Consider the following 26,479-nt stretch of genomic DNA (forward strand, 5'->3'; position numbering starts at 1 on the left):
AAACTGGATTTTTCCAGCAGCAGGACGTCAATAGCCTGATAAAGACCCATATTGAAATTTGATTTGATTGAGCCAAAAATCCCTCGCTCCTGCAAAGTGCATAGCAAACGCCATGTTTGTGCGCCATTCTTGTTACACTGAGGTTTGCCCGTGGACTTTTACTCCCTTCTTTTACTCTTTCTGAATACGTTATATCTTAGTACTTATTAACCAGAAGACGCTATGATACGGTTATAAGTACAAGCACCTAGATGTTTTCCAACTTGAAAGAGATAAAACAAAAAAAAAATAAAGCAAGCCCAGTTATGTCACAATGGATGTGCTTTGTATATCTTCTATCACGAATGTTTGGTGAATGTATTAGGAATAAAGATCGCTGAGCATCTGAGATGGCGTACCTTTATATTGACAATCCCTCGTTCCTTGAAATGATATCCGCCATGTTGTTTGAGCAGCCTATAAGTGTCGTTGCTGACATGGATGCGTTGAGGCTCGCCAGTCGACTCCATCCTCGCTGCAGTGTTGACCGTGTCTCCAAATAGGCAGTAACGAGGCATCTTGATCCCTACTACTCCAGCAGCACACTGTCCACTGTGTATGCCTGTTCAAATATAAGGTCACTTTTTCTATAGGTTACAGATATGTAGCTAATTGTCGACTATTTGCAAATACAAACAAAAAATACTGACATCCACTATGCGTTGACCTGTAAATGTCGAACCTCCATTACCCCGTTTTTGAGTTCCCTTAAAATTTATAGCAAGCTGAAGTTTCTGTCCCACATTTTAAATCGATTCTCTCTCTACGGTCTACGTCCCATTGGACCTATGTTCCCGCGCGATCTTGGTCTGTGAAAATAGGTAGTTATTAACTACCATAAAGAATCAATTTTACCTATCCTGATATGCAGCCTGGCAGCCGGCATGTGCCTCATGCGTATCTTAGGCACGGCATCTAGCACGTGCAGCGCGAGAGATGCCACCTCAGCCGCATGCCTTGGACACCGTTCTGGTAGACCTCCCACCACCATGTACGCGTCGCCGATGGTCTCAACCTAAATCAGAGTAGCCTTAAATTAATTAACATTTTACACTAAAAGAATACGACGCAGAATGGATAAAAAATATCATAACAGATTTGTCGAAAGTTACTTTTATATTACTAGCGGATGCCCGACACGTCTTATCCACGTTCATATCAGTTAAAAGTTTCACAGCAACTCTTTGATTTTGTGGGATGAAAACCTAAGTACCTAGTACCTACCCATTCTACGATTGCTAAATTTCGTCAAAAACATCGTTTTAAAAAGGTTACATACAGGAAGACATACTTTCGCATTCATAGTATCAATATGTATGTGCGTAAACACGTTTTGCACTAAAATAAAACTAAAAACCAAAGAGGATCAATGTGGACGAACTTGCAATTAAATCCGCCCGAAATCTTCTCGTGCGCTAATATTCCGCAGTGCGAGAATGCCATCACATAAATAATTATGATGCATAGGGCGCTAGGATTTCTAAATAAAATTTCGAATGAAATGTTCTAAATAAAAATTATTAAGTAAATACAACAAAACTAAATAACATACTTGTACTTAATATAATTAAATAATTAAAAATAGTTTTCTTACCTTATAAACATTGTAGAACGATATAATAGCGTCACAGCACGTATACAAATCGTTGAGTATTTCCACCACCTGAGAAAAAATCAAAATAATTATTAATTATTATTATTATCTACTCACATTCAGGCAGATAAACTTTTTGTAATATATATAATCGATGGATGTTTAATTGTAGTAAGCATCGAGTAGGCAGATATGACTTCCTACCATAGAACTAAATAATGTAATAGAAATAGCAATTGTATTAGTAGAAACAAGGCCGGGAGTTGCTGAAAAAATTTCTAGTTCGAAAAACATTATCTCTAGCATCCAAACAATCTAAATGAAACCATAATTATGTGCAAATAAAAGCACTTTTACAACACCGCGCTATGATGGGTCAGTGCCCATCAAGCAACAATTTTACGCTTAGGCAGGATTTTCTGTAGGCAGTCGCATTCGCGTCGCGATACGTCGAACCCTTTGAATAGAACCCGTCAAGTGTAAGTCGCACCGAAGGTTTCCGTACCAGTCCTAGTAATAGGATTCCGTGAGCACCCTTTCGGGAACGGATCCCTAAAAAGGACCTTAGATGGTTCGAAACTTGTCCAGCTTCTTCGACAAATCACATGAGTCCATATTAGTTATGTAATTTTAAGCTTCTTTAACACTTCTATACTTTTTCTAACTTCTTCGATTTCTACATACTCTAAATACATACCTACCTAATGGTAGGCGAGTTAAGAGGGCTCTCTCCGTCACTCGTTTCATACAATCGTAGTTCCAATTTCATTTGAATATTAAGCAACCAAAGTCCATGAAATTTTGCAGACATATTCTAGAAACTAAAATCTATGTCTGTGGTTTTCCAGATTTCTGTTAAAATATTCGGTTTCAAAGTTACGCGGTCTTAAAAATTTTCATACAAATCTTTGAGCCCCTGTAATTTTAAAACTACATATTTTTAGAAAAATCTAAAACACCACAGACACAGATATTAGTTTCTAGAATACCTATGTCTGCAAAATTTCATAGACTTTGGTTGCTTAATATTCAAATGAAATTGGAACTACGATTGTGTGAAACGAGTGACGAAGAGAGCCCTGTTAATTATAAGCTCGTTCGTTATGTAAACAGATGGTTTTAATCAAAGTTGACTTAATTTCAGGCTAAAGTTAATTGCTTTGTTCATTTAGGCCTATAAAACCTTAGGGACATAATGATAAATAATTATTGAATGTATTAAACTCACTGTAAATAATTTAAAATGAAAATATTAATAAACTTTATTACACTAATAAATTATACCTACACAATAATCAAGAACTTATCGGAGGGAAAAAATACAAACGTAAGCGGCTTATCGCTTAAGATGGGTGTTATAAATCTATAGAATATATAAAAGAAAAAGTTGATTGACTCCCTGACTGACTGACTGACTATCAACGCACAGCTCAAACCACTGAGCGGGCATTTAGATAGCTATTATTACGTACCTTAGGCATCCGTTAAGAAAGGGTTTTTGAAAATTCCGCCCCTAAGGGGATAAAATAATAGTTGACTTGTTAAATAAATTGCTATCTATACTAATAAATAAAATTGGAGTGTCTGTCTGTAATTTCGAAATAACTACCTCATATTAAGCTCATATGGTTATTTGAACGATACCATAACTGAATCACACGTTTTTAAAATTTTTGTCTGTCTGTCTGTCTGTCTGTCTGTTTGAAAAGGCTAATCTTTGGAACGGCTGAACCGATTTTGACGGGACTTTCACAGGCAAGTAGAGGATTGACCAGGGCGTAAAATAGGCTACTTTTTTAACCGACTTTCAAAAAGGGAGTTGTGTTTTTCTACCTATGTACACCGAAATCTCCGAGATTTATGAACCGATTTGCGTCATTTCTTTTTTAATCGATAGAGGAACTTTGCGACATTGTTTCATAAAAAATTTGGAGTCCAACTCCTCAATCCTGATGCTGCAGGGGATCTGACCAATCCACGCGGGCGAAGCTGCGGGCATCAGCTAGTTGTTAAATAAATTGTAATAATAAGAATTACAATAGTTATAATTAAACGGAAAAAGCGCCAAAGTAGCTTTATTATCAATTAACAAGAAGATATAATATAACTACATGAAATTATGCAGACGAATTTCCACGGTGTAATGTGAACGAGCCTTAAGTCTATATTATTTACGACATGATATCGCTTTTTTACGAGGACAATTTCGGTCCAAGTCCATTATATAACGCCATAATTCGCTGTCATGGTTCGACTCCACTATCGGAAGGTCTCCATAATGTTCTCAAAGGTGTGAAGTCTGTCAATACTGGCCAGCGTGATAGACTATGCCCAAATCCTTCTCACTCTGAGAGGAGACCCGTGCTCCGTAGTGAGCCAGCAAGGGGTTGATCATGATGATTTTTTTATTCAGTCTACAAAACTGACTACAATTGAAAAAAGAAAACAAGATGATACATGAATAACAAGTGTAAATTAAAAATTTATAACACCCCCGACAAGTGAAGGCTACAGTAAGTAGAAAAAAGCTGATAACTTTCAAACGGCTGAACCGATTTTCTTGGATGATAGCTAAGAAAACTCTCGATCAAGCCACCTTTCAAACAAAAAAAAAAAACAAAATTAAAATCGGTTCATTCGTTTAGGCGCTACAATGCCACAGACAGATACACAGATACACACGTCAAACTTATAACACCCCTCTTTTTGTGTCGGGGGTTGAAAATACAGGCACCTACGCAATTGTGTCTCCTGGATGTGGACTTAGCATGCACGATTATAATATATAGGTACAAAACTACAGCGCAACACAAATTTACTTAACAAGAACAAAACTTAAACCAGAACAGGTACTAACAAAATAGAAAAAAGTTTAACAAACTACTAACTGCGTGCTTAACTTATTTTTTATTCTTGGTATATTGTCACAGAAAATGATGATGATGGTGATTCGGTTTAGCGCGTAGCTATATATGTGCGGAACATAGAAATAGAATAAGCAACGATACGATTGCCACTGGCCACACAATTCGCGATATTACAAATCATTTGCCGAATTCCAATTTCAGAGCAGTACCATATCGAAATATTCTAAAATCAGGCAAATACGATAGTTCGGCATTCGGCATATCAACTGTCTATTACTGGCACACTATTTGAGATGAGGCGAATGTTTTGTGTTTGGCGATTTTTTAAATAAGTTTGGCAAATCAGGCGGATGGCAAACACTAATACACAATCTGTGACAGCAAATAGTCCTTCCTGTAGTATACTAGATATATCCCGAAAAAGCAAAGAATTCCAACGGGATTGAAAAGAATCGCGCGAATCATTCTGGTTTGCGCGAATATGCGGGACGATACGATTCGTGTTATCACGAATTATTATTTGCCGAGACAGTGGAGCCGAACCATTTACGGATAACCCACCACATAATATTTTCATCCATCTACGTAGTGTCCTCCAAAATCCTCTCAAGGAATTTTATTATCATAACGGTTGGGATATCAAAGGTAAAATCCGTGTAAAATCATGTAAATAAAACCGAGCAGCTCCTGGTTGTTTTTGCATAATCGGAGATCCGTAATCCGTACTTATATTGTGAATGCGAAATTGTCTATTTGTCTGTCTGTCCGTCTGTCTATCTGTTACATTTCACGGCCCATCCGTGTAACCGATTTTGATGAAAGTTGCATAGATAACTTAAATCCCGGAAACGGAAATAGGCTAATTTTTATCCCGCAAAAGCAAACAGTTCACACGAGATTTTAAAGTGGTCTGTGCTCCACGCGGACAAAGTTACGGGTATCAGCTACCTATTCTTACTAATAATATAAAGTCCGACCGTTCTGTATGATTTTTGCGTACCTACTACTTAGGTAATTTTTGGAGTCTATGTACTAACTAACTTTGAAACTAAATGAAAAAAAAATGAAAACTGCCGCAATTAGATATTTGAGCAATTTTCAGGATTTTTAAGAAAAATCGGAAACAGTAATAAACTTTTCCGCTGTTTTTAGGGTTCCGTACCTGAAAAGGGTCCTGCAAGGGTTCCATTTTTCAATGGAAGCCTTGTAGGATCACTTTGTTGTCTGTCTGTCTGTCTGCCTGTCTGTCTGTCCGTCCGTTTGGTACGAAGGTTGATCTGATAGCTCAAGTAAAGACATCTTCTTCTTTGTCGTTACACTCTTGGCAGAGCGGTCGTGGTCATCATGAAGTGACGTTTTGGGGGGCAGATGTTACACGCCTCACGAGCATTCGCCACTTCTCCCTGCTGGTCGACATTCTGGTACACTCGTGCACGGCACCGCCCACAGCGGACTTAATTTGGTCGGTCCATCGCGTAGGCGACCTTCCTCGCCCTCTGGTACCCTCCACCTTGCCCTGCACCACAAGACGCTCAATGGAGTCACTCTCACGCCGGGAGACATGTCCGAAGAACTTTAGTATGCGACCCTGTACTAACGCCGAAAGACGTTGTTTAATGCCGAGTTCTTGGAGTATAGAGACGTTGGTGCGAAATTCAGTCCATGAGACTCCTAGCATTCGCCTCCAGCACCACATCTCCAGAGCATCAATCTTCTTCTTCTCGACTGTTCGCAAAGTCCACGTCTCCGCAGCGTATAGAAAAATGGGAAAAACAAGTGTCCGAACGAGCCTGATCTTCGTAGCTTTTGTGATGTTTTTGTTTTTCCATATTTTCTTTAGCTTGTCCATTGCAGTTCTCGCTATCGCCATACGCCGCTTTACAAGTAAAGACATAATTAATCCGAAAACAGATTTGTGGTTATATTTGGAACGATAAAATTTGATTTTTGATCCCATAAACATTGGAACATTGCCATCTTTTTCTCCCATACCTACTACAGAGAATGATGACTTTCTACATCTATGAGCTACCTATGAATAAATCTGACCTCACATTTTATACTCTTTTCTAGCTCTGGAATTACTCAGAAAACATAATTAATCCGTCAAAGGGTCAAGTATAATAAGCATATAACAAGATTTGTTATAAAACGCGACAAGAATTTCAATTAGGGTCGCAAATCTCTTTTCCGGGACGTGCCGTTTTAGTCGAGATTTTAAAAGCTTATGCGGGACGTTCTTTGTCCCGGAAAATGAGGATTTGAAGATCTATTATAATGCTTTTTTTACTTATTACTTACAGGAAATATGTTAACAAATAAGAATGTGGGTGTGTTTGTGTCCCTGTGTAAGTGTGTGTACGTATGCGTGTGCGTACGTGCGTGTGTGTGTGTGTGTGTTTGTGTGTGTGTGTGTGCGTGTGTGTGCTTAGTGACCGAAATCATTATTAATTTTAAATTTGGAAGGTAAGTACCTACCTAGGTTTCTTATAAAAAAGGACATTCCACACCCAAGCAGGTAAAATGGGGGTTGGGAAGATAGCGTATCTATGAAAGCTATAGGTATGAAGTTTGACCATAATAGTAGAATGACTATACATTTTTTACTAACATTTTGACGGCTGCCAATGACGTGGAAGCCTCGACGCTTTGTTAGAAGTTCAACTGTTGTGAACTGTGTTAGTGGTAGGTATTTTTAGCTTAAATGAATCTGGCTAAAAATAGAAATATTTCAAGGGCCATAACTTTCAATAAATCATTTTACTACATTTATTGTTTTTAGAGAAAATTGAGTAATAAATAGATATCTGGCTTAGTTTTAGATCTAGAACAACAAGTACTAGAATAATAGGCGCAATACGTTTGGACGGAAAAGCGCGTAGGAAGTAACCTTAATTACCATAATTCGAGCTTTTACAGTAACATGAGTAATTAGTAATTACATTGATAAATAATTTTTAAATACATATCAAAATTTGTTAAGAAATTACCTTGAAGTGTAGGTAAAAACACTAGTCATAAAAATTATAAACGTACCTACTAGCTGATGCCCGCGACTTCGTTCGCGTGGATGTAGGTTTTTTAAAAATCTGGGACTCTTTGATTTTCCGGGATAAAAAGTAGCCTATGTGCTAATCCAGGATATAATCTATCACCATAGTTTTCAGCCCAATCCGTCCAGTAGTTTTTGCGTGAAAGAGTAACAAACATACATACACATAAACTTTCGCCTTTAAAATATCTATAGTGTGAAGTGTGATAATCACATCGTTTCGTGAGTGGTTTCCATTAAATAAGTAGGTATAGATTGTTACGGCTATCACGTATTTAGTCGGCGTAAGCCGGACTAGTTTCGTCAGGTGGTCTGTGTCACGTTTTCATATGGACTCAGGTCGCTGCGCGTCGCGGTTACGTCGACTAAATACGTGAGTATAGCTGTAACAATCTATTGTAAGGTTACTTTTAAAAATTGATTCGAGTTGTCAAAAATAATATAAAATTATTAATTTATCTGATGAAGGTAGTTTGATAAAATCGATATTTGGCTCATTCGATGTCACACAATCTGTTGCTAGGAGGCCAACAAGATTGAACTTGCATAAATACGGGTGTTTTGAAGGTTTTAGTCGGATAACCTCTACACATTGAACCTGTGTTTTTTGTGTTGGTTTTGAGAGCACATTCCAATTATTCGATAAAAATACTTAAATAATACCTGCTTTTCTGAGTGACGCCAATACTATTCTTATAATTATATTGATACTAAAAGTACGTTAGGTACCTGCATTGGAGTGTTGGTGGCAGCCAAGTTGGTGAAGCCCACGATATCGCTGAAGTAAATGGTGACGCAATCATAGCTCTCCGCCTGGACAGGCTCCCCGCGCTTCAGGGCTTCGGCCACTGTCCTGTTCAACAATACTAGTTCATGGACTCAAGTGAACAAAGGAAGAATTAAAAAAAAAAGGATTCTGACGAATTGAGAACCTCCTCCTTTTTTTGAAGTCGGTTAAAAACCGGTACGAGTCAGACACGCACAGCAAGGGTTCCCTACCATCATACAAGACATAGCACTAGTTTTTTTAATTTTCATGGTGGCCATTTTCAAATTTATATTAGGTATTAGCCGATGCCCACGACTTCGCCCGCGTGGATTTAGGTTTTTCAAAATACCGTGGGAACTCTTTGATTTTCCGGGATAAAAAGTTCCCTATGTGGTAATCCAGGATATTATCTATCTCCATTCCAAACAGCCAAATTCGTCTAGTAGTTTTTGCGTCAAGGAGTAACCAATATATACACACACACACATACACACAAACTTTCGCCTTTATAATATTAGTGTGAAGTGTGATTTGTTGTTATGGCGGCTTCAGAAATACACATAAAATTCCAATTCTGTACCTCTTACGGTTCACGAGATATAGCCAGCCCACTGACAGACAAACGGACAGCGAAAGCTTTGTAATAGGGTTCCGTTGGCACCCTTCGGTATGAAACCCAAAAAAAATTGAATTCAATTCAATTTTATTTATTTGCTGATATCTGAGGTCCATTAAAAAGGTGTGAATACATAATAGTACATTGGTCCAGCTGGACCAGAAAAAGAACACGCTGATCCTAAATCCTATTCCTGCTGTTACCACCTACCTCGGCAGCATCCTATTGAGCAGATCATCGGTCCTCCTCTTCTCTTGCATCACCTCTTCCGTCCTGGCCGCCACCAGACCTTCCAGGTTCGAGGCGTACTTCTCCATCATTGCCAGCATGTTGTCGAAGATATTCGTTTTCCTGAAAGATTAACAACTTAATGTCTTCCCGGCTGTTCTGTACCTACATGATATTTTTATTGAGTGTTTGAAGTAAAAAGCTGGCTGGTGAACTCACTGATGAGTAAGACAGGAGATAGGTATAAACGCTACGAGACAAAATGAGATAGCGCTCTACAAATTAATCTTTAAGCCTCGATATCTCAACGGTTGAGGAGCGCACTGAATTCCTAAAGGTCGGCGGTTCAAACCCCACCCGTTGCACTATTGTCGTACCCAGTCCTAACACACGCTTTACGCTTAATTGGAGGGGAAAGGGAAGTATTAGTTATGATTAGCATGGCTAATATTCTTAATATATAAAAAAAATGTGAGTCAAATATAGGTTTGTTTTACATCATAGTCATCGACGACACAATAATTGACGCAGGAGTAAAAATACTCGTACCAACGTGAGGAGTCATCTTAAATGGCCATCTCGTATAAATGAATATCTTTATGAGTCTCCATAAAAGCGGTCAAGTGTGAGTCAAACTCGCACTCGAAGGGTTCCGTACCATCGAAAAAAAAACTCTGTATTTATTTAGATTTTTAGGGCGGCAATATAAATTTTTTAGCATTTTTTGTTATGGTGCCAATAGAAATACACATTTCGTGAAAATCTCGACTCTCTACCTATTACGGTTCACGAGATACAGCTCGCTGACAGACAGACGGACGGACGGACATTGGAGTCTTAGTAATAGGATCCCGGAACGACGAAGGAGTACGGAACTCTAAAAACCATGACAACTTCCCACCCTGAAAATAAAGTCACAGCTCGCAAGCTTTTTTCCTTCAACTCATTACGTTCGTGCTTATCATCCTTCGTTTATATTCCCTTTTAACGTGAAAACACGTTTTATCTACCAACTCATGCGGTACAAGCAGGGATGATTACCATTTTTAACCCCCGACCCAAAAAGAGGGGTGTTATAAGTTAGACGTGTGTATCTGTGTATCTGTCTGTGACATCGTAGCTCCCAAACTAATGAACCGATTTTAATTTAGTTTTTTTTTTTTGTTTGAAAGGTGGCTTGATCGAGAGTGTTAGCTATAATTCAAGAAAATCGGTTCAGCCGTTTGAAAGTTATCAGCTCTTTTCTAGTTACTCTAACCTTTACTTGTCGGGGGTGATATAAATTTTTAATTAACACTTGTAGATTATAGAATACACACGTCAAACTTATAACAACCCATTTTTTGGATCGGGGGTTAAAAATAGTTACGTTAATGGTAGCGTTATACCAATAATAATTATGTTGCAACGTTTTTCTATCGTCTATCATGATCATCATCGCTATCAACCCATAGATGTCCCTTTTTGGATAATTATTAGATCGTTTATTATTAATTATTACTACAGGCATTACTCATATAAAACAATTCTACCAGCAAGATGGAGAACCTCGTATTATCAGGTAATATCATAGGTTTTCCACATCGTACATTTTTATGTTATTACGAGAAATCACAAAACAGATTTTTAATAAACTGGAGATCTAAGCACTTTGAAATTCCTTTTGCAGGGGTGTAAAGAGAGTGTATTCCTAGAATCAATTCCTTTGAGTACATATAGCAATTTTTTTTCTTCATATAAAAGAGTAAAGCTACGGACACACTTGCGCGACATGAACGCGTGATGCGGGAGCGTCCAAGACACGAATTTATAGATCGACGAGCACACGTGCATGGGGCTTTTAAATATCTGATGAATGACGATAAATGACGTAAGTATTCTAACGATACCCCGTACATCCGAATCTGTTCAGGAATAAACTGTTAAGGTAAGTACATGGATTAAAGAAACTCACATACATGAACCCTGAAAATATTACACTCCTTTTTTGGCGCTAAATACTATCAAATGGCTTACATTCCAGCATGCATGTCCTTAAGCCTCAGCCGGACGAGGCGCACATCCGGTCGTCTGTCCGGGCGCTCACTCCAGCACGCCTTTAGCACGGCCAGCACCGACGGTCGAGCAGCCACTCCTCCAAGGGGTGGTCGGAAGAAGACTCCGCCAATTGGCTGACGAACTCGCCCGATTATTTCTGTTCAAATGAAAAAGCATTCGTTTAAAACCAATTTAGCAGCAAGTGATTAATGGTTAAGACAACTTCTATTTGAGAAGTCGAAGGTTCCATCCCGAGCTCCGCCAACTTTTCAGAGTTAGAAGCAATTATCAATTGCTTTAACGGTGCAGGAATACATCGCAGAGAAAGCTACATGTCTAAAAGTTCTCTCAGTATTTACTTACCTTGCTTCCTATAAATTTCAGTAATGAGAAACTTTAAAGATTATTATTATCACAATCCTCTTGTGTTATTGTTATACCGTGAAAATAAGACAGTTCCACGATTCGCATGCCGGGCAGAATAGCGGGAAGTGGGAAAAATTAAAAATACTTATCAAATTGAAAAATTCGCGCGAAGTAGCATCAAAGGCAAACCTTGTTAGGTGTTTCTAAGAACGTAACAAAAATTAAAAGATTAAAACGGGGAAGGTACCTAAGTACTATAGACATTTCCGATAACTGTTTTTTTTAATTGACAATGTTACAGTAAAATTTAAAGCTAGTCTTATCTAATTACTATACAAATCACGCCCTCGTGGAATGGTGCCAAGAATACTGGCTCCATTTCGGCGCTGGACAGCCAGGCTGATCCGTTGCGCAAAAAAGAGCAAGCCCTTCTGTCACCCGATGAGCCTATTAAAATTGAGGCTAGCTTTAAGTTTTATTGTAATTTTCAATAAAAAAAATTGTTAACATAATAAATACCTACAACATTAGCTTCACGCATTTCAAAAGTCCTTATTTCGACTGTTGTCTAAAGTAAACGAGGGCCTCGATTTCGGTTTTCTGAATCCCATAGAAACCCTTTTTTCGGAATTAAAAGTACCTAGCCTGTTTTTTTTTTTGAGTGCGGATCCGGCCAATTGGGGGTAATACCTATTTGTTTAGAGTTTAGAGTTTAGAGTTTTTTATTTGCTGAAACATTTTTTACAGTAAGATCTTATTAAGTAGTACTACATATTGTCCAGTAGAAATGTTTCACCTTATACGAGTATAATCAGGCATGCAAAACTGTTCTTTGAATTCATTAAACTAAATTACATTATTACATTAAATATATCACATGTCAAATTATAATTATTACCTTATTATTATTTTAGTAAGTCAACCAATAAATAATATTATAGCAAATAGTATAATCACATCAAGTCAATAAATACAATATCAAATAGGTAACTAAGATAATATTTTAAAATTATAATTTTCAAAATCGATTGGGGAAATGTTATTGAAAAGAGTTTTTCTTTCATGGTAAGTACAAAGGGATGTTTTAATCAATAAAGAATAAATATTATTTAAATTTTTTCGTGATTTTCATGAGTCACAACAACGCGACCTATGTCAGAATAAATCAAAGCCGTATTTGAATACAATATAAGTAGTGTTAATAATTTCGTTTGCGTCCGCCGTGGGTATGGTTCCCATACTAATTCAGTGCCCGTTTACCTTTGTGTTTAACTTGCTGGAGATAAAAGTCAATATGCTATGTGATATTTTAGAAATTCGCTTCCATTCCCTTTCAATATAAATTGAGCCTTAAAAGTAAGTAGGTACTTAATAGGTAGTTTTTTTTTTCTCTCGTCTGGCTTTACATAGCCAATGTCAAGTTTGTAGTTATTTGTAACAAGTTAGGGAAACTATACAAGTATGGACCCCGTCTGTGCCGGCCGCGGCGCTCGCCAACACACGCACGGCACCCCCTTAGAGCGCTTTCCAGTCAGTTTTAACAAAAAAAACACACTCCAAAAAGGCAGAATACGCCCGCCAGCTAATACCAACACAGACGAAGTCTTTTCAGGTAGTTATTTACAGGTTAAGGTTACACAGGAAAGAAGTGTATCAAAAACTCACCGGCATTAGTAAGATTCGTGTCACCCCAAGGTCCGTTCCTCCCAAGTATCTCGTACAAGATGATGCCAAAGGAATACACGTCCCCTTTCTGCGACCCCCTGGGGAGAGGGGTGGGGTCTCGCAGCAGTTCAGGGGCCCTCCAGAGCATGCGTTTCTCCATCCGTAGTGCGTCTTCCGTGTCAGCACAACCACCTACGAGAACCGCAACAAAATATTCATCGGCGTTATCTATGGTGCAGGGCGTGCGTGGTTTTAAGTTGAGATCTACTATAGAGCGCACTTTTACTTTGCTCAGACTGAAGAGAGTGTTAAAACAAGACAGCATTATATCGCTGGCATAGATCTGTCTCGTTTTAACCGTAACTTAAGTCTGACCAAACTCAAAGTAGGCTCCATAGATCTCAGAATAAGACGGCGCCGAGCGCGCCGCTTGCAACATTTCCAAAGAGAATACTCGCTCGCGGATTTTTTTTAAATTAAATATTTTTAAAGTAACGGAGACGAACTATTTCGGAAAGTTTTTAGCTACTTTTTAACCCCCGACCCAAAAAGAGGGGTGTTATAAGTTTGACGTGTGTATCTGTGTATCTGTGTGTCTGTGTGTCTGTGTATCACAGATACATGTGTATCTGTCTGTGGCATCGTAGCGCCTAAACGAATGAACCGATTTTAATTTAGTTTTTTTTGTTTGAAAGGTGGCTTGATCGAGAGTGTTCTTAGCTATAATCTAAAAAAATTGGTTCAGCCGTTTAAGAGTTATCAGCTCTTTTCTAGTTTTCTTGTAGAAAAGAAGGTTAGATAACCGTTAGGTTTTTAATATTATGTCAATAGACAAATATCAAGCTGTCAAGATGGGCGTTGCCTAAATACATAATTATTTATTTGAAAATGATGTTTTGGAAAACTCAAATACTTTGGATCGTCGGGGGTGTTATAAATTTTTAATTTACACTTGTTGTATCATTTTACTAATGTCATTAATAAATTGTTTCATGTTAATTGTGTGAATGTGCATGTAGTGTTTGCTTTAAAATGATTTTACATACAACGTCATGTAATTTAACTTTATTTAATTTAAGATCATTTTTGTAAAATCGCTAGCGAACCTTATTAATAAAAATAAAATAAAATAAATGTGCTTTTTAGGGTTTTCGTACGTGAAGTACGGAACCCAAAAAAGCACAACTTCGTCTCTTCGTCGTTGTCTTCGTCTCGTCTCTCCAGTAGCAGTAGTAGAATGTCGCAGCTACAATGTCGCATAATCATCTCTGATTGGTTGACGCTCGCTCGCTATTGGCCATAATGCATTGTTGCAACAAGAATAGCATAAATTTAGCGAATCACAACAATTGTGAGTGTAATAATGATTGTTTTACGGAATCAAGCTACTCGTACTGGTCTATAGACTATAACCACCTATAACTATAGCCAACAACAAACACTTAATTTATAACAATAAAAGAGATTTAAATATTTAAATTGGTTAAATTTAATGGAAATTAGTATACGTGTGGTTTAGATGGGTTTATGAGCAGCTCTCTTAATCAAACTAAAATTCTCACTAGGCTTAGCCCCTAACAATTATTTAATCTGGATTAACCGAGTGTGAAAATAAATATGTAATTAATTATTTAGATTTATTCTCTCGTAAAGCCTACGTGTTGAACCTATGTCCTCTGGCAAGCTTAAGGACTTATCCCGGCTTTGTCTAATGAGAGTACAAATAAAACAAAAATGCGTAGTTCTGGGATTGTTTTAGATTTAGGAGCAAGCGAATAAAACGATATAATTTTAAAACTGAAGGAAAACTGTTGAAATTCTATTGTGATTGTACAGTTTAAAAACCCATCTAACCATTTGATCCGGCTGAATTTGTCGTTTGCTCTTCTAAGATCTGGGCGCGTTTGGAACCTTCGTAGTTTGAGTTTTAAGTTTACGTATTTAATTATCATCTTACGAATCTAACAATTCTGATCATTTTTAAAGGAGTGCAATAGTACCTATTTTGAATAAATGATTTGAGTTTGAGTTTGAAACCACGAAGTTTGGACTGAATTTTAGCAAAGTTTTATGCCGCTATTGCTTAGAAATAAGTTCAGATTGGTAGGTACCTATGCAGTGGGCCAAAACGACCGCATTAAACAGAAAAAAGTATTTTGATCACTAGTGTGTAACTACACTATTTTATTCGCCAGCTCCTTAATTCTATTCACTTTAATTTGTTGAACATGGGATAATGAGAAGGTATCGGAATTAATTTGTACTTATACCTACTTATTTGTATCAAAGCAAATTTTAATACCCTATTTAATAGAAACGTTAATGAAGACGTGTTAAACGTTACATAAAAGATTTTCTGGAAGCTTTCATGTTTTAGATCTTGCCTCCAAAAGATACCTACCAATATGGCGGCACGTAAGTAATAAGTGTATGCCAGTAGGTAATTTATATAAGCCATTGATGACGGTTCAACCCGCCTGGAGTCTAAACTCCAAAACTGAGTAAGGATTTTATATTAGTTCTGGCCTATGCATATTATGGCCTATGGCCTAGTACGGCCTATGTTGAAGGATTGTCATCATCGTCAGTTGCCACGAGATCAAAGGTGTCGGACCACGGTCTCCCTACACCTGGGGTCGGCAAGTAATTCTAAGTGGGGTCCGAATACTGTTGAAATTTTGTGTCGAGGTCCAGAAAAAATGTGAAAAATTACACCGAGTCTTGAGCCAATTTATTATAGTTTGCTTTACCTGACAAAGAGCAAATGCAAAAGTTGTGTTGCAAAAATGTGTAAAAGCTTAACTGTTTAGCCGAGTTTCTTGCTGGCTCTTCTCAGTAGGAAAGGCATGCCGAACCAGTGGTAGATGCTTTTGACGGTTCAAAAGAACTTGTAAAAGTCTAATTGAAGTAAAATATTTTGAATTTGAATTTGTTTAATTCATTCGTTCATAGATTAGGTAGGTACCTATTAAAAATGTTCAGTGGTCCAAGATTCGACCGTCCGCAGTCCGTATCTGCGGTTCGCATTTTGCTGACCGTTGCTCTATATAAGTACTGTGTCAGTGCATAGCGGAAGGTCTTTTGACGACTCAAAAGCACTTATAAATTTTTCGTAACTCGTACTGATCACCTGATCAATTCGCTCAGCAGAATCAGCTGATGTTACGGTCCCGTTCTACAGAGCGATCCCGTCTATGTATTTTGATGAGTAGGTTGTACCTATAGGTATTTTATGTGTTGCCTCCATTAGGTAACAAGTATTTGTTAAATATCAGCTGACACCCACTATTAAGAGGGGTCTCTCCGTCACTCGCTCTATACAAACGTAGTTCGTCTCTCATTGGAATACTAACCAATCATACTCAATGGAATTTTGTAGAAACGTTCCGGGAACTAAGATCTATGCCTGCGGTTTTCCAGATTTCCGGTAAAATATTCGGTTTCAAAGTTTCGCGGTCTTAAAAATTCACATACAAATCTTTGAGCCCCTGTAATTTTAAAACTACATATTTTTAGAAAAATCTAGAACACCACAGGCACAGATATCAGTTTCTATAGAATATGTCTGCAAAATTTCATGGACTTTGGTTGCTTAGTATTCAAATGAAATTGGAACGCATTGCTGGAGTGAGTCAAGTAAGTAAAGTATGTAAAGTATGTACTAACTTTTCAAAGTGTGCAGTCCATAGTCCGTAATCTGTAGCACCCAGCGTCTGTCCACCAAGCAGTTGCTCGACGTCAGATTCCCGTGCGATATCAACGCCGAGTCGTGCAGGTACGTCAACCCTCGCAGCAGGTCAGCCACCAGGCTCGCGACGAACATGTCATCGAGGTGCAGGTCCCTGTCGTCCAGCACTGTGGCCAGGGAACCTCGGGAGCAGTAAGCCGTCACGATGCAAGCCACGCCGGTCTCCACACACACTCCGACGAAAGGCGTCAGGTTTTCGTGTCGTAGTTCACGCATCTAAAAAAATAAAGGTGATGTAGACACTAGCTACAAATTGAATAATTCAATGTTTCAAGTTTCATCGATGTTGTTACGATGCAGATTTTCCATCGACGAAAAAAACATTGGTAGGTACTTGGTAATCCTTGAAGTCAGCAGGGACCGGATCTAACCATTTTTTTGTTAATTTATCCATATATATATAATTTATCCATACATCTCGCTGGCGAGTTAGCGCAATAGTGTACTTAGTAATGATAACCGGTGTGCTCTCCGATGCACGGAGGAATCAAAATGGTCCAACTCTGACCTCCAAAATCGTTTACCTACCCGTCCAGTTACCGAATTGGGTCAACTTGCTTACCCAGCACAATCGACTGGTTTGCGTGTTACCACTTGGCCACACATCCCAGAGCGGATCTAATCTATACTTGATTATATATTATAAAATACATATTATATAAAATATAAAAATGTTTTTACCTATGCATGTTGGTTATAGCATTTGAAACTATCCAACCGATGTATCCCAAACCATTAGAAAGGCAATAATGCGAAGTTGGTTTTTTTAAAGGTTTTTAAGCATAGTAGCACACGCTAGGTATCAGCTCGCTACTACTACGCTAGGTATTATGATGTGGATAAAACTATATACTTATTCCTAGATAATAATTTCTAGATATTTCTGTGTGCTCCCGTCCATATTTCTTCCAGCGAGTAATCTAATACGTGAAGTGAATATTAAATCACAGAAATTAGGTAGCTTACTGGGAAAAATATATAATATAGATACACTTTGTATGACTACAGAATATAATAATACTGTTGTGAAACCTACATAGTAGCTTCTACGTACCTAAGGTTCAAAGGCGGAGTTAATTTGTTTTCATGCTAGGCGAAGGCCTTAGGCAGACAGTTTTATTTTATTTCAAACTACTTAGACAATACCCGCGACTTCGTCGGCGTAGATATAGGTTTTTTAGTCCTGTGGGGGACTCTTTGATTTTACGGGTTGAAAAGTAGCCTAATAATCTCCATTCCAAACAGTCAAATCCGTCCAGTAGTTTTGGCGTGAAAGAGTAACAAACATACACACACACACACACACACATGCAACCTTTCGGCTCTACAATATTAAAGTGTGACAATAACATATTGTTTGTTAACTTACAGCTTTTTAATCGATTAAGTTTAAAGTTAAGAGGATACATCATCTTCATATCGAGGAAAGAAACTTCGGGGAATTGTTCTCTGTTGTTTCGCCATCAATTATAAAAATTGACGGAGAAACAACAAGCGCTCAACTGATGGATCAAAAACAAATAATTAGGCATTTATTTTTAAGACTTAGATAAGACTTTTAAGAATCTAAAGCTGAGATCTAAGTCTAAGCAAATTCAACGTGCGCTCTATAGACGGGTTCGTATCGTCGATCTATCGAGGAGTCAGTGAGGTATATTTTACCATACCTTACTTTTTTTATCTTCTTAAGTAGGTGTACCTAATTATATCTTTCTAAGCTTTCACGCATTAGTGCCATCACCAAAATTGTTTTGGAGTCAAATGGAACTGAAGTAAGTAGGTACTTAAACGAATATTTTTGGAGACGAGTGATAAAATGTATGGGCGTTCAAGATTTGAGGCTTTGGAGTTAAATGGAATTGTCCAGCCAAGAAACAAACCGAAAAGTAAAATTAGTCACATTTCAAAATGGTGCCATACAGCCATCGTTTAGAAATTTTCACATTTGTTCGCATAGTGTCACTCAAAATTGTGTAATGATTCTAACGATCTAATTGTGTAATGAACCTATCCCATACATCTATATCTGTTCCGGCATACAGAAGTTATCCATACTAATATTATAAATGCGAAAGTGTGTCTGTCTGTCTGTCTGTCTTCTACCTTTACACGGCCCAACAGTTTAACCGATTCTGACAAAATTTGGTACAGGGTCAGCTTATATGCCGCGGACGGACATAGGCTACTTTTTATCCCGGAAAATCAAAGAGTTCCCACGGGATTCCTAAAAACCCATCCGCTTAACCGATTTGTATGAAAGGTACCGAGGTAGCTTGCGTCCCTGTAATGAATATAGGCAACTTTTTATCCCGGAAAATCAAACAGTTCCCAAGGGGTCTTTAAAAACCTAAATCAACGCAGACGAAGTCGCGGGCATCCTCTAGTGAAGGAATAAAGGAACTCACATACATACCTACTGTATCCACAAGCCCTGAAAACATTACGCTCCTTTTTTGGGCAGTCGAGTACTAGTTACCTGCTTTAATTCCTTCTTGATAGCTCTGGTGACATCAATGTTCTTCTTTTTGAGTCGCTTGACAGCCACGATGTTCCCTCTGTATGACGCGATGGTAGTGTGTGCACGTTTCTTATCAACTTCTTGTGGTATGCCATCCTAGGTAATAATAATCATTTAGTTTAAATAAATATGAAATAAATATCAAAGGATCATATTTCATCAGCCTGGCTGGAAATACAGTCAGTATTCTTGGCACCATTTCAGTCGGGTGTGATTTACAGTACCTATTTAGAAAGCTATAAGTTTCAATAAAATAAAATAAAAATATTTTGGCAAATTCAAGCGAATCAGTACAGAAAACGAAAAATAAAGAAAACATAACCACATAAAAACGCTTATAAGATAAAACCTTTCAATAACATGAGAAGACCAAAAGTCTTTTTCTCTAGAATCTAAGTAACTTAAATAAGTTCTTTCATTTTTTGGAATTTTAAGAACCTGATAGACGCAGATCTGTGACGCAAATAATTAGGTACAAAATAACTGACTATCCATTAAAAATCTCGCACCTAAACCAGAATAAAATCTGGAACGATCTAAATTGCTAAGCCGATTTTGATAAAATGAAGGATGAAATAGTTTCCAAGAGGCTTAAATAATACTTTTATTCCGGAAAATGTCTTAATACCATGGAAAAATACATAGAAAGCTGATGTGAAAACATAGCTTCCGCGAAGAAAATGTCAGGGGGTGACAAATGAATGACATACTTAAATATATATTTACAGGAAACATGTTTATTATAACAATATTATTTAAAATATCAGATACTAGCTGACGCCCGCGACTTCGTCCGCGTGGATTTAGGTTTTTCGAAATCCCGTGGAAACTCTTTGGTTTTCCGGGATAAAAAGTAGCCTATGTGCTAATCCAGGATATTATCTATCTCCATTCCGAATTTCAGCCAAATCCGTCCAGTAGTTTTTGCGTGAAGGAGTAACAAACATACACACACACACACACACACACATACAAACTTTCGCCTTTATAATATTAGTGCGATGTTTCGTCAAATGATATGAAAAAGATAATAATAATAGTTACATGGATACCTTATGGTACATATTAAATAAAATTATCAACAGGTAGTTTAACCACAGGTTGTACATAATTTATCATTAAACAGTCAAATAATAAATTATCTTTGTTTATATTTATCAAAAACTAATTTCGAATTTAAGACTTCAAGCAACAGTAATCACCAAACTTTAGTTTAAGTTCTAACAATCTAAGGGTCACAATGGACAACTTATTCCATTAGGGACCCGCAATAAAGTTTGAATAATACCCAACTATAATTTATAAGTAGGTATGTGATGTTTTGGAAATAGTTTAACCCATAGAACTGGGTTATAATATATTATTAATCTAATATGCGGTATACCTATCACACTAATATTATAAAGGCGAAAGTTTGTATGTGTGTGTGTGTGTGTGTGTGTGTGTGTGTGTGTGTATGTTTGTTACTCCTTCACGCAAAAACTACTGGACGGATTTGGCTGAAATTTGGAATGAATGTAGATAATATCCTGGATTAGCACATAGGCTACTTTTTATCCCGGAAAATCAAAGAGTTCCCACGGGATTTCAAAAAACCTAAATCCACGCGGGCAAAGTCGCGGGCATCGGCTAGTATTATATAAGAACGGCTACCTATATTGCGCTGCTTAGGTTGCAAAAAATTGACAGGCACAATCGAAAGCCGACTAAACAGGCAGGCAGACGTGTCTATGTATTTCTATGAAATACCTTCCGACTAGTCTGCAAGTTTAATGCTCCATAGCGTACGATAAAAAAGTTTTGTCCTCAAGCAGGTTTGATTTTTAAGGAACCAAAATATTACCTACAGAATAGAAGATTTAATGTTGATGACAATACCTTATATTGAAAAAAACCGGCCAAGTGCGAGTCAGACTCGCGCACTGACGGTTCCGTACTCGGGTATTTTTTCCTACATTTTACACGATAAATCAAAAACTATTATACATAAGTAAAAATCTGTTTTAGAATGTATAGGTAAAGCCCTTTCATATGATACTCCACTTGGTATAGTTATCTTACTTTGAAAATTGAAACACATTTTAATTTTTTTTAAATGATGTAACAACAAATTCACGGTTTTCACATTTATTCCTATATACTTGTGCTATAAGACCTACCTACCTGCCTTTCATGATTCTAGGTCAACGGGAAGTACCCTATAGGTTTCTTGACAGACACGACGGACGGACGGACGGACGGATGGACAGACAGATAGACAGACAGACAGACAGACAACAAAGTGATTCTATAAGGGTTCCGTTTTTTCTTTTGAGGTACGGAACTCTAAAAACATACCTTATTATCAGTGCAAGTGGTGATGAGTGTGAGATCCTTGGCCTCTATCCGCCACAGCACAGAGGCAAGCTTCTGCTCGTATCTGTAGTGACGGAGCAACAGTGCGGCAGCCAGTATCGCGGCCGCGGCTACTGCTGCAGCGGCTGACAACACCACGGGGTCGTGAGGTAGAGCACACTTCTTGCCGTCGAAGCCGCATTCTGGCTCTGCGACGGGGGGCCGGCCACCTATCCAGGCGATTTTTGAACCGCCAACAAATTCCTGACAAAAAAAAACGAACTTAAGGAAAAAAGTAGCCTGTCTGTCAGGATATAATTCGGTGAATGTGCTCGGGAACTTTCTGCATCCTCACCTTTCGCACAGATCCGCACCCTTATGAATTATTATGAAGCGATTTGCTTGCTCGTTACTAATTTAAGCCGCCAGGGTATTATGGAACGCCCTTCCGGCATCAATTTTCCCCTCTACATACATTTAATCCAGAGTGAATAGGCATCTTCTAGAATTCATACCTTCAATATAATATGAAAACTGAAAAGCCACAGATATTAGTTTCCAGAATATGTCTGCAAAATTTCATGGACTTTGGTTGCTTAATATTCAAATGAAAGTAAGTGACGGAGCCCTGTTAATGTGAACACCGTCAACACTTTCATCAAGCGCAACATGTCGATACCGATTATTATTCTTCAAGCCTCGAATATTCTTTACAAATTGTCCATTAGATGATCATATTTTTTGTGTGTAAGGTGTTAAAGTGAACTTACAGGCAATAAATCGGTGGAGTTGGCGTATCTGAACGCGGCAACAGGCTGCGCGCTCCAACCACTGGGTGCTGAGGAATCTTCTACCACTCCGATCACTGAGAAGTTGCCTTCTGCGTCGCCAGCGCTGTCCATTATGACCTGAACAATAGATGACAATGTTTTAAGATCTAATTATTATTTATAATACTTGTCTATAAAGAAAATGAATTTTAGCAGCTGGTGAACGAAACGATGTAAGTAATTACACTTCTGATCAAAAATTTTTTTTTATCCAGACGTTTATACAAGAATACAAGTCTAAACCGTGCTAAAATTAAGTTCAAAGTTCGTGATTTCAATCAAAATGGCTCAATTACACATTATTATTATTTACATCTAAGAAGAGTCATCTAGCCAAAGTAAATTAATTGCCATTTCACTGATGAGATATTTTTAGTTATAGAAAAGGCTTCTGACCGAGTGTAGCACACTGGACTTCTAAGTTCTTCAAATCCAATACACTACTTACTATAATTCGAGTAATAGAGTATTTCTTTAAAGGCCCAAGTTTTACAGTCTTAGTAGAAGATGGGCTCATGAAATCAAGCTGGAGTAACCCAAGGCAGGGTTTTGTCACCGCAACTTATTCGAAAAAAGTTTGTAGAGCTTACATCAAACCCTTGTAAAGATCTGTAGGTAGTTGGTCGCAACAGCTTTATCAAGGTGGCGCCATCAGTAAGAGGTAGCCCGTGCTGCAACGCGGCTGTGGCAGCACGGGCCCACAGCGTCACTGCGTCGTACAGATGAGCTGCTTCTATTGGCACCTTGGGAATAAAGAAAATTATGTACTACACCTATCAGAACGAAAGCATATATTTCTGGACATGCTCCTCTTGACGACTTCCCTAGCATAGTGGAGAGCGCTGTGGTCTTATTAGTAGGAGATCCCGGGTTCGATTTCCGGCTTGGGCAATTTGGGAATTTATAATTTCTAAATTATGTCTGGTCTGGTCTGGTGTGAGGCTTAGGACGTGACTAGTTACCACCCTATTGGCAAAGCCGTACCGCTAAGCGATTTAGCGTTCCGGTACGATGCCGAGTAGAAACCGATCTAGTGAGATCGCAGTCAAAGTCTAACTAGAATCAGAATTAAAAAATTGAGTATAACAGAATGAAAAAAGTAAATTAACCTTATGTGTGACATTTATTACGTAATGTTGAAGGAGATATAGTCCGTAGCCTTTCCGTAGCATCTAGGTAATCATTCATCCATGGTCCGTAGCGTAGCTATACAAAATGACTTCCTTCAAAAGTTTTTGATACATAAAGTTACAAGTGTAAATTAAAAATTTATAACACCCCCGATAAGTGAAGGTTACAATAACTAGAAAAGAGCTGATAACTTTCAAACGGCTGAACCGATTTTCTTGGGTTATAGCTAAGAACATTCTCGATCGGCCACCTTTCAAACAAAAAAATAACTAAATTAAAATCGATTCATTAGTTTAGGAGCTATGATGCCACAGACACACACGTCAAACTTATAACACCCCTCTTTTTGGGTAGGGGGTTAAAAATGGCGCATGAGAAGTCACTTTTTACACATTTTGCTAAAGCGAATGTGTCTGGAACGCAATAGAAATGTTTTTGATATACATATAAACATAAAATGACATGAGGATATTTCAAAGCTTTCAAGCTGTCCCTGATTCAAAGGCACACAGGATGCTATTTGATTTAAAATTAAGATATGAATCAAGGAACGATGGGGATGGCGTGCTTTGTTTTATAAAGAAGCTTTTGTATACAAAATGAAGAAGATAAGTAATTGTAGAGATAAGCTGTTGTCCTCGTGAATTTCCTTTCAGTAACAATTTATATGATTAAGTTTTTAAGTTTTCGGTAGAAAATAAATAAAATAACTACTACTAATATCATTATATGCAAAAATTTGTTTGTTTGTTAGTTAGTTAGTTTGTCCTTCAATCACGCTGCAACGAAGTGATCGAGCGGCGCGCGTGATTATTTTGCATGCAACGTGTTTGTGTACGTATGTACATATCGCTTGCACTTAGGTATGTGTAGTGTGCGACAGACTGAGATGGCAACCGGGCTGGGTAAAAAAAATCACGAAGTATATTTTTTTTAACTTCACAATATATTGCAAATAAAACATCTGATTGACGCTAGAGGTCAACGAACGTTCTGTAAATATGTCAATACCGCGTTGTAGGTGGGGGCATTGACCCGAGTTTTGAAATACTAAATCACTAAACTACACAATAAGGCAAATGGTTATTGGCATTGTATTGTGTTAAAGTAGTATAATAATAACGCTCAGTTTTTGATATCGTTCTGGTTACACCCTGTTTGCTGCATGTTGGTCTACCTAATTTGTCTGTTTCGGTTGTTCCTTGTTTCCGAGAAGTCCACGCGTGACGTAGAGATACTGAATGGAACTCACGAGGTCATTTCACCCCGTAGCCGAGTCAAGGAGCTTAAAAATATAACTTTTTAATTACAAAACAAAACATTAAAAATGTCCTATAAATAAATTCCAATTAGGGATGCCGTGATCTCTGAAAAGTGAAACAGGTAGGCGAGTTCAAGGAAATGGAAGAAACAGAAAAATGTGTAAGTATAAATAAAATCTTTGCCTTTATGCTTATAAGTTTGGCCGCACATTGAAAACCTACTAACGCCCGAACAACTGTAGTTAGTTTTTGTTAGTTTTCTTAAGAGATAAACAAATTGTAGAAAACGTCTCATAGACACGATTTACTGCCACATCAGCTTGCTAATTCATTAGGCTATGAACTTAAGTTTTTGAGATATACCCCCTCACAAAATGGTCTAAAACTGAACACTTTGATGGCATGCTATTTCTTTATTTCTTAAGAAAGAAAAAAAAAATCGTACTCTTAACTCAATGAATTCTATAGACAATGATACCTCACATGTTAGGGTAAAAAAAAAACTGACACTTTTTGACACTGACACACTGAAAAACGGACTGACAGACAGACAGACAGACAGCAGGCGACATTAATAGCGCTCCCTTATACCCTTTAGGTATGGAACACCTACGCCCAAAAATTGTGCCTATCATGTGTCTAAAGGACTCACCTAGTCTAACTGCAACGAATATGTCGCTCAAGCGATATTAGTCCGTTGTGCGGCTAACCTTAAGACTTCAGAAGTGTAACTTTTCTTTTCAGTACACGCGAATGCCTTAAAAACCATTCGAGAATAAATCTCCGTCAATTATTTAAAAGGGAATAAGGTATGAATGGTTCAAAGTTAAAATATACAGTAGGTAAAGACTAAAGGTACTATAAACATTACAATGTACTTTTTAGGGTTCCGTACCTCAAAAAGAAAAACGGAACCCTTATAGGATCACTTTGTTGTCTGTCTGTCTGTCTGTCAAGAAACCTATAGGTAGGATACTGCCCGTTGACCTAGAATCATGAAGGCAGGTAGGTAGGTGTTTATAGCACAAGTACAGGAATAAATCTAAAAACCGCGAATTTGTGGCTACATCATTAAAAAAATTTAAAATGTGTTTCAATTTTCAAAGTAAGATAACTATACCAAGTGGGGTATCATATGAAAGGACTTTACCTGTATATTCTAAAACAGATTTTTATTTATTTTTGTGTATAATAGTTTTTGATTTATCAAAGTCTAATTGAATAAAAACATTTTGAATTTGAATTTTGAATTTGAATTTGAATTTATCGTGCTAAATGTTGGAAAAAATACCAGAGCACGGAACCCTCAGTGCGCGAGTCTGACTCGCACTTGGCCGGTTTTTATTTATACAATATGCCGTACTACGCACATATCACAAAAAACCTTTTTCTGGGATAAAGTAGCCAGGCGTCTCCAGGATAC

The 26,479-nt window shown here is 37.7% G+C and overlaps 1 protein-coding gene across 1 annotated transcript in view; it reads right to left on the minus strand.

Moving 5' to 3' along the window:
* The window catches only part of LOC123871606 (guanylate cyclase 32E-like), a 60,835-nt gene that overhangs the window by 2,437 nt on the left and 31,919 nt on the right, over window positions 1–26,479 (minus strand). The window contains exons 9-20 of the mRNA XM_045915501.1: window positions 23,254–23,406; window positions 22,604–22,741; window positions 21,837–22,097; window positions 19,458–19,595; window positions 16,900–17,197; window positions 13,234–13,425; window positions 11,182–11,359; window positions 9,148–9,288; window positions 8,282–8,405; window positions 1,634–1,702; window positions 895–1,054; window positions 399–601 (exon numbers count right to left, since the gene is read on the minus strand). Of these exons, the coding sequence (XP_045771457.1) occupies window positions 399–601; window positions 895–1,054; window positions 1,634–1,702; window positions 8,282–8,405; window positions 9,148–9,288; window positions 11,182–11,359; window positions 13,234–13,425; window positions 16,900–17,197; window positions 19,458–19,595; window positions 21,837–22,097; window positions 22,604–22,741; window positions 23,254–23,406 (2,055 nt within the window). The remainder of the gene's footprint in view (window positions 1–398; window positions 602–894; window positions 1,055–1,633; window positions 1,703–8,281; window positions 8,406–9,147; window positions 9,289–11,181; window positions 11,360–13,233; window positions 13,426–16,899; window positions 17,198–19,457; window positions 19,596–21,836; window positions 22,098–22,603; window positions 22,742–23,253; window positions 23,407–26,479) is intronic.

Source organism: Maniola jurtina, chromosome 14 (genome assembly GCF_905333055.1).
Source record: "Maniola jurtina chromosome 14, ilManJurt1.1, whole genome shotgun sequence".
In the NCBI taxonomy this organism is placed as follows: Eukaryota; Metazoa; Arthropoda; class Insecta; order Lepidoptera; family Nymphalidae; genus Maniola; species Maniola jurtina.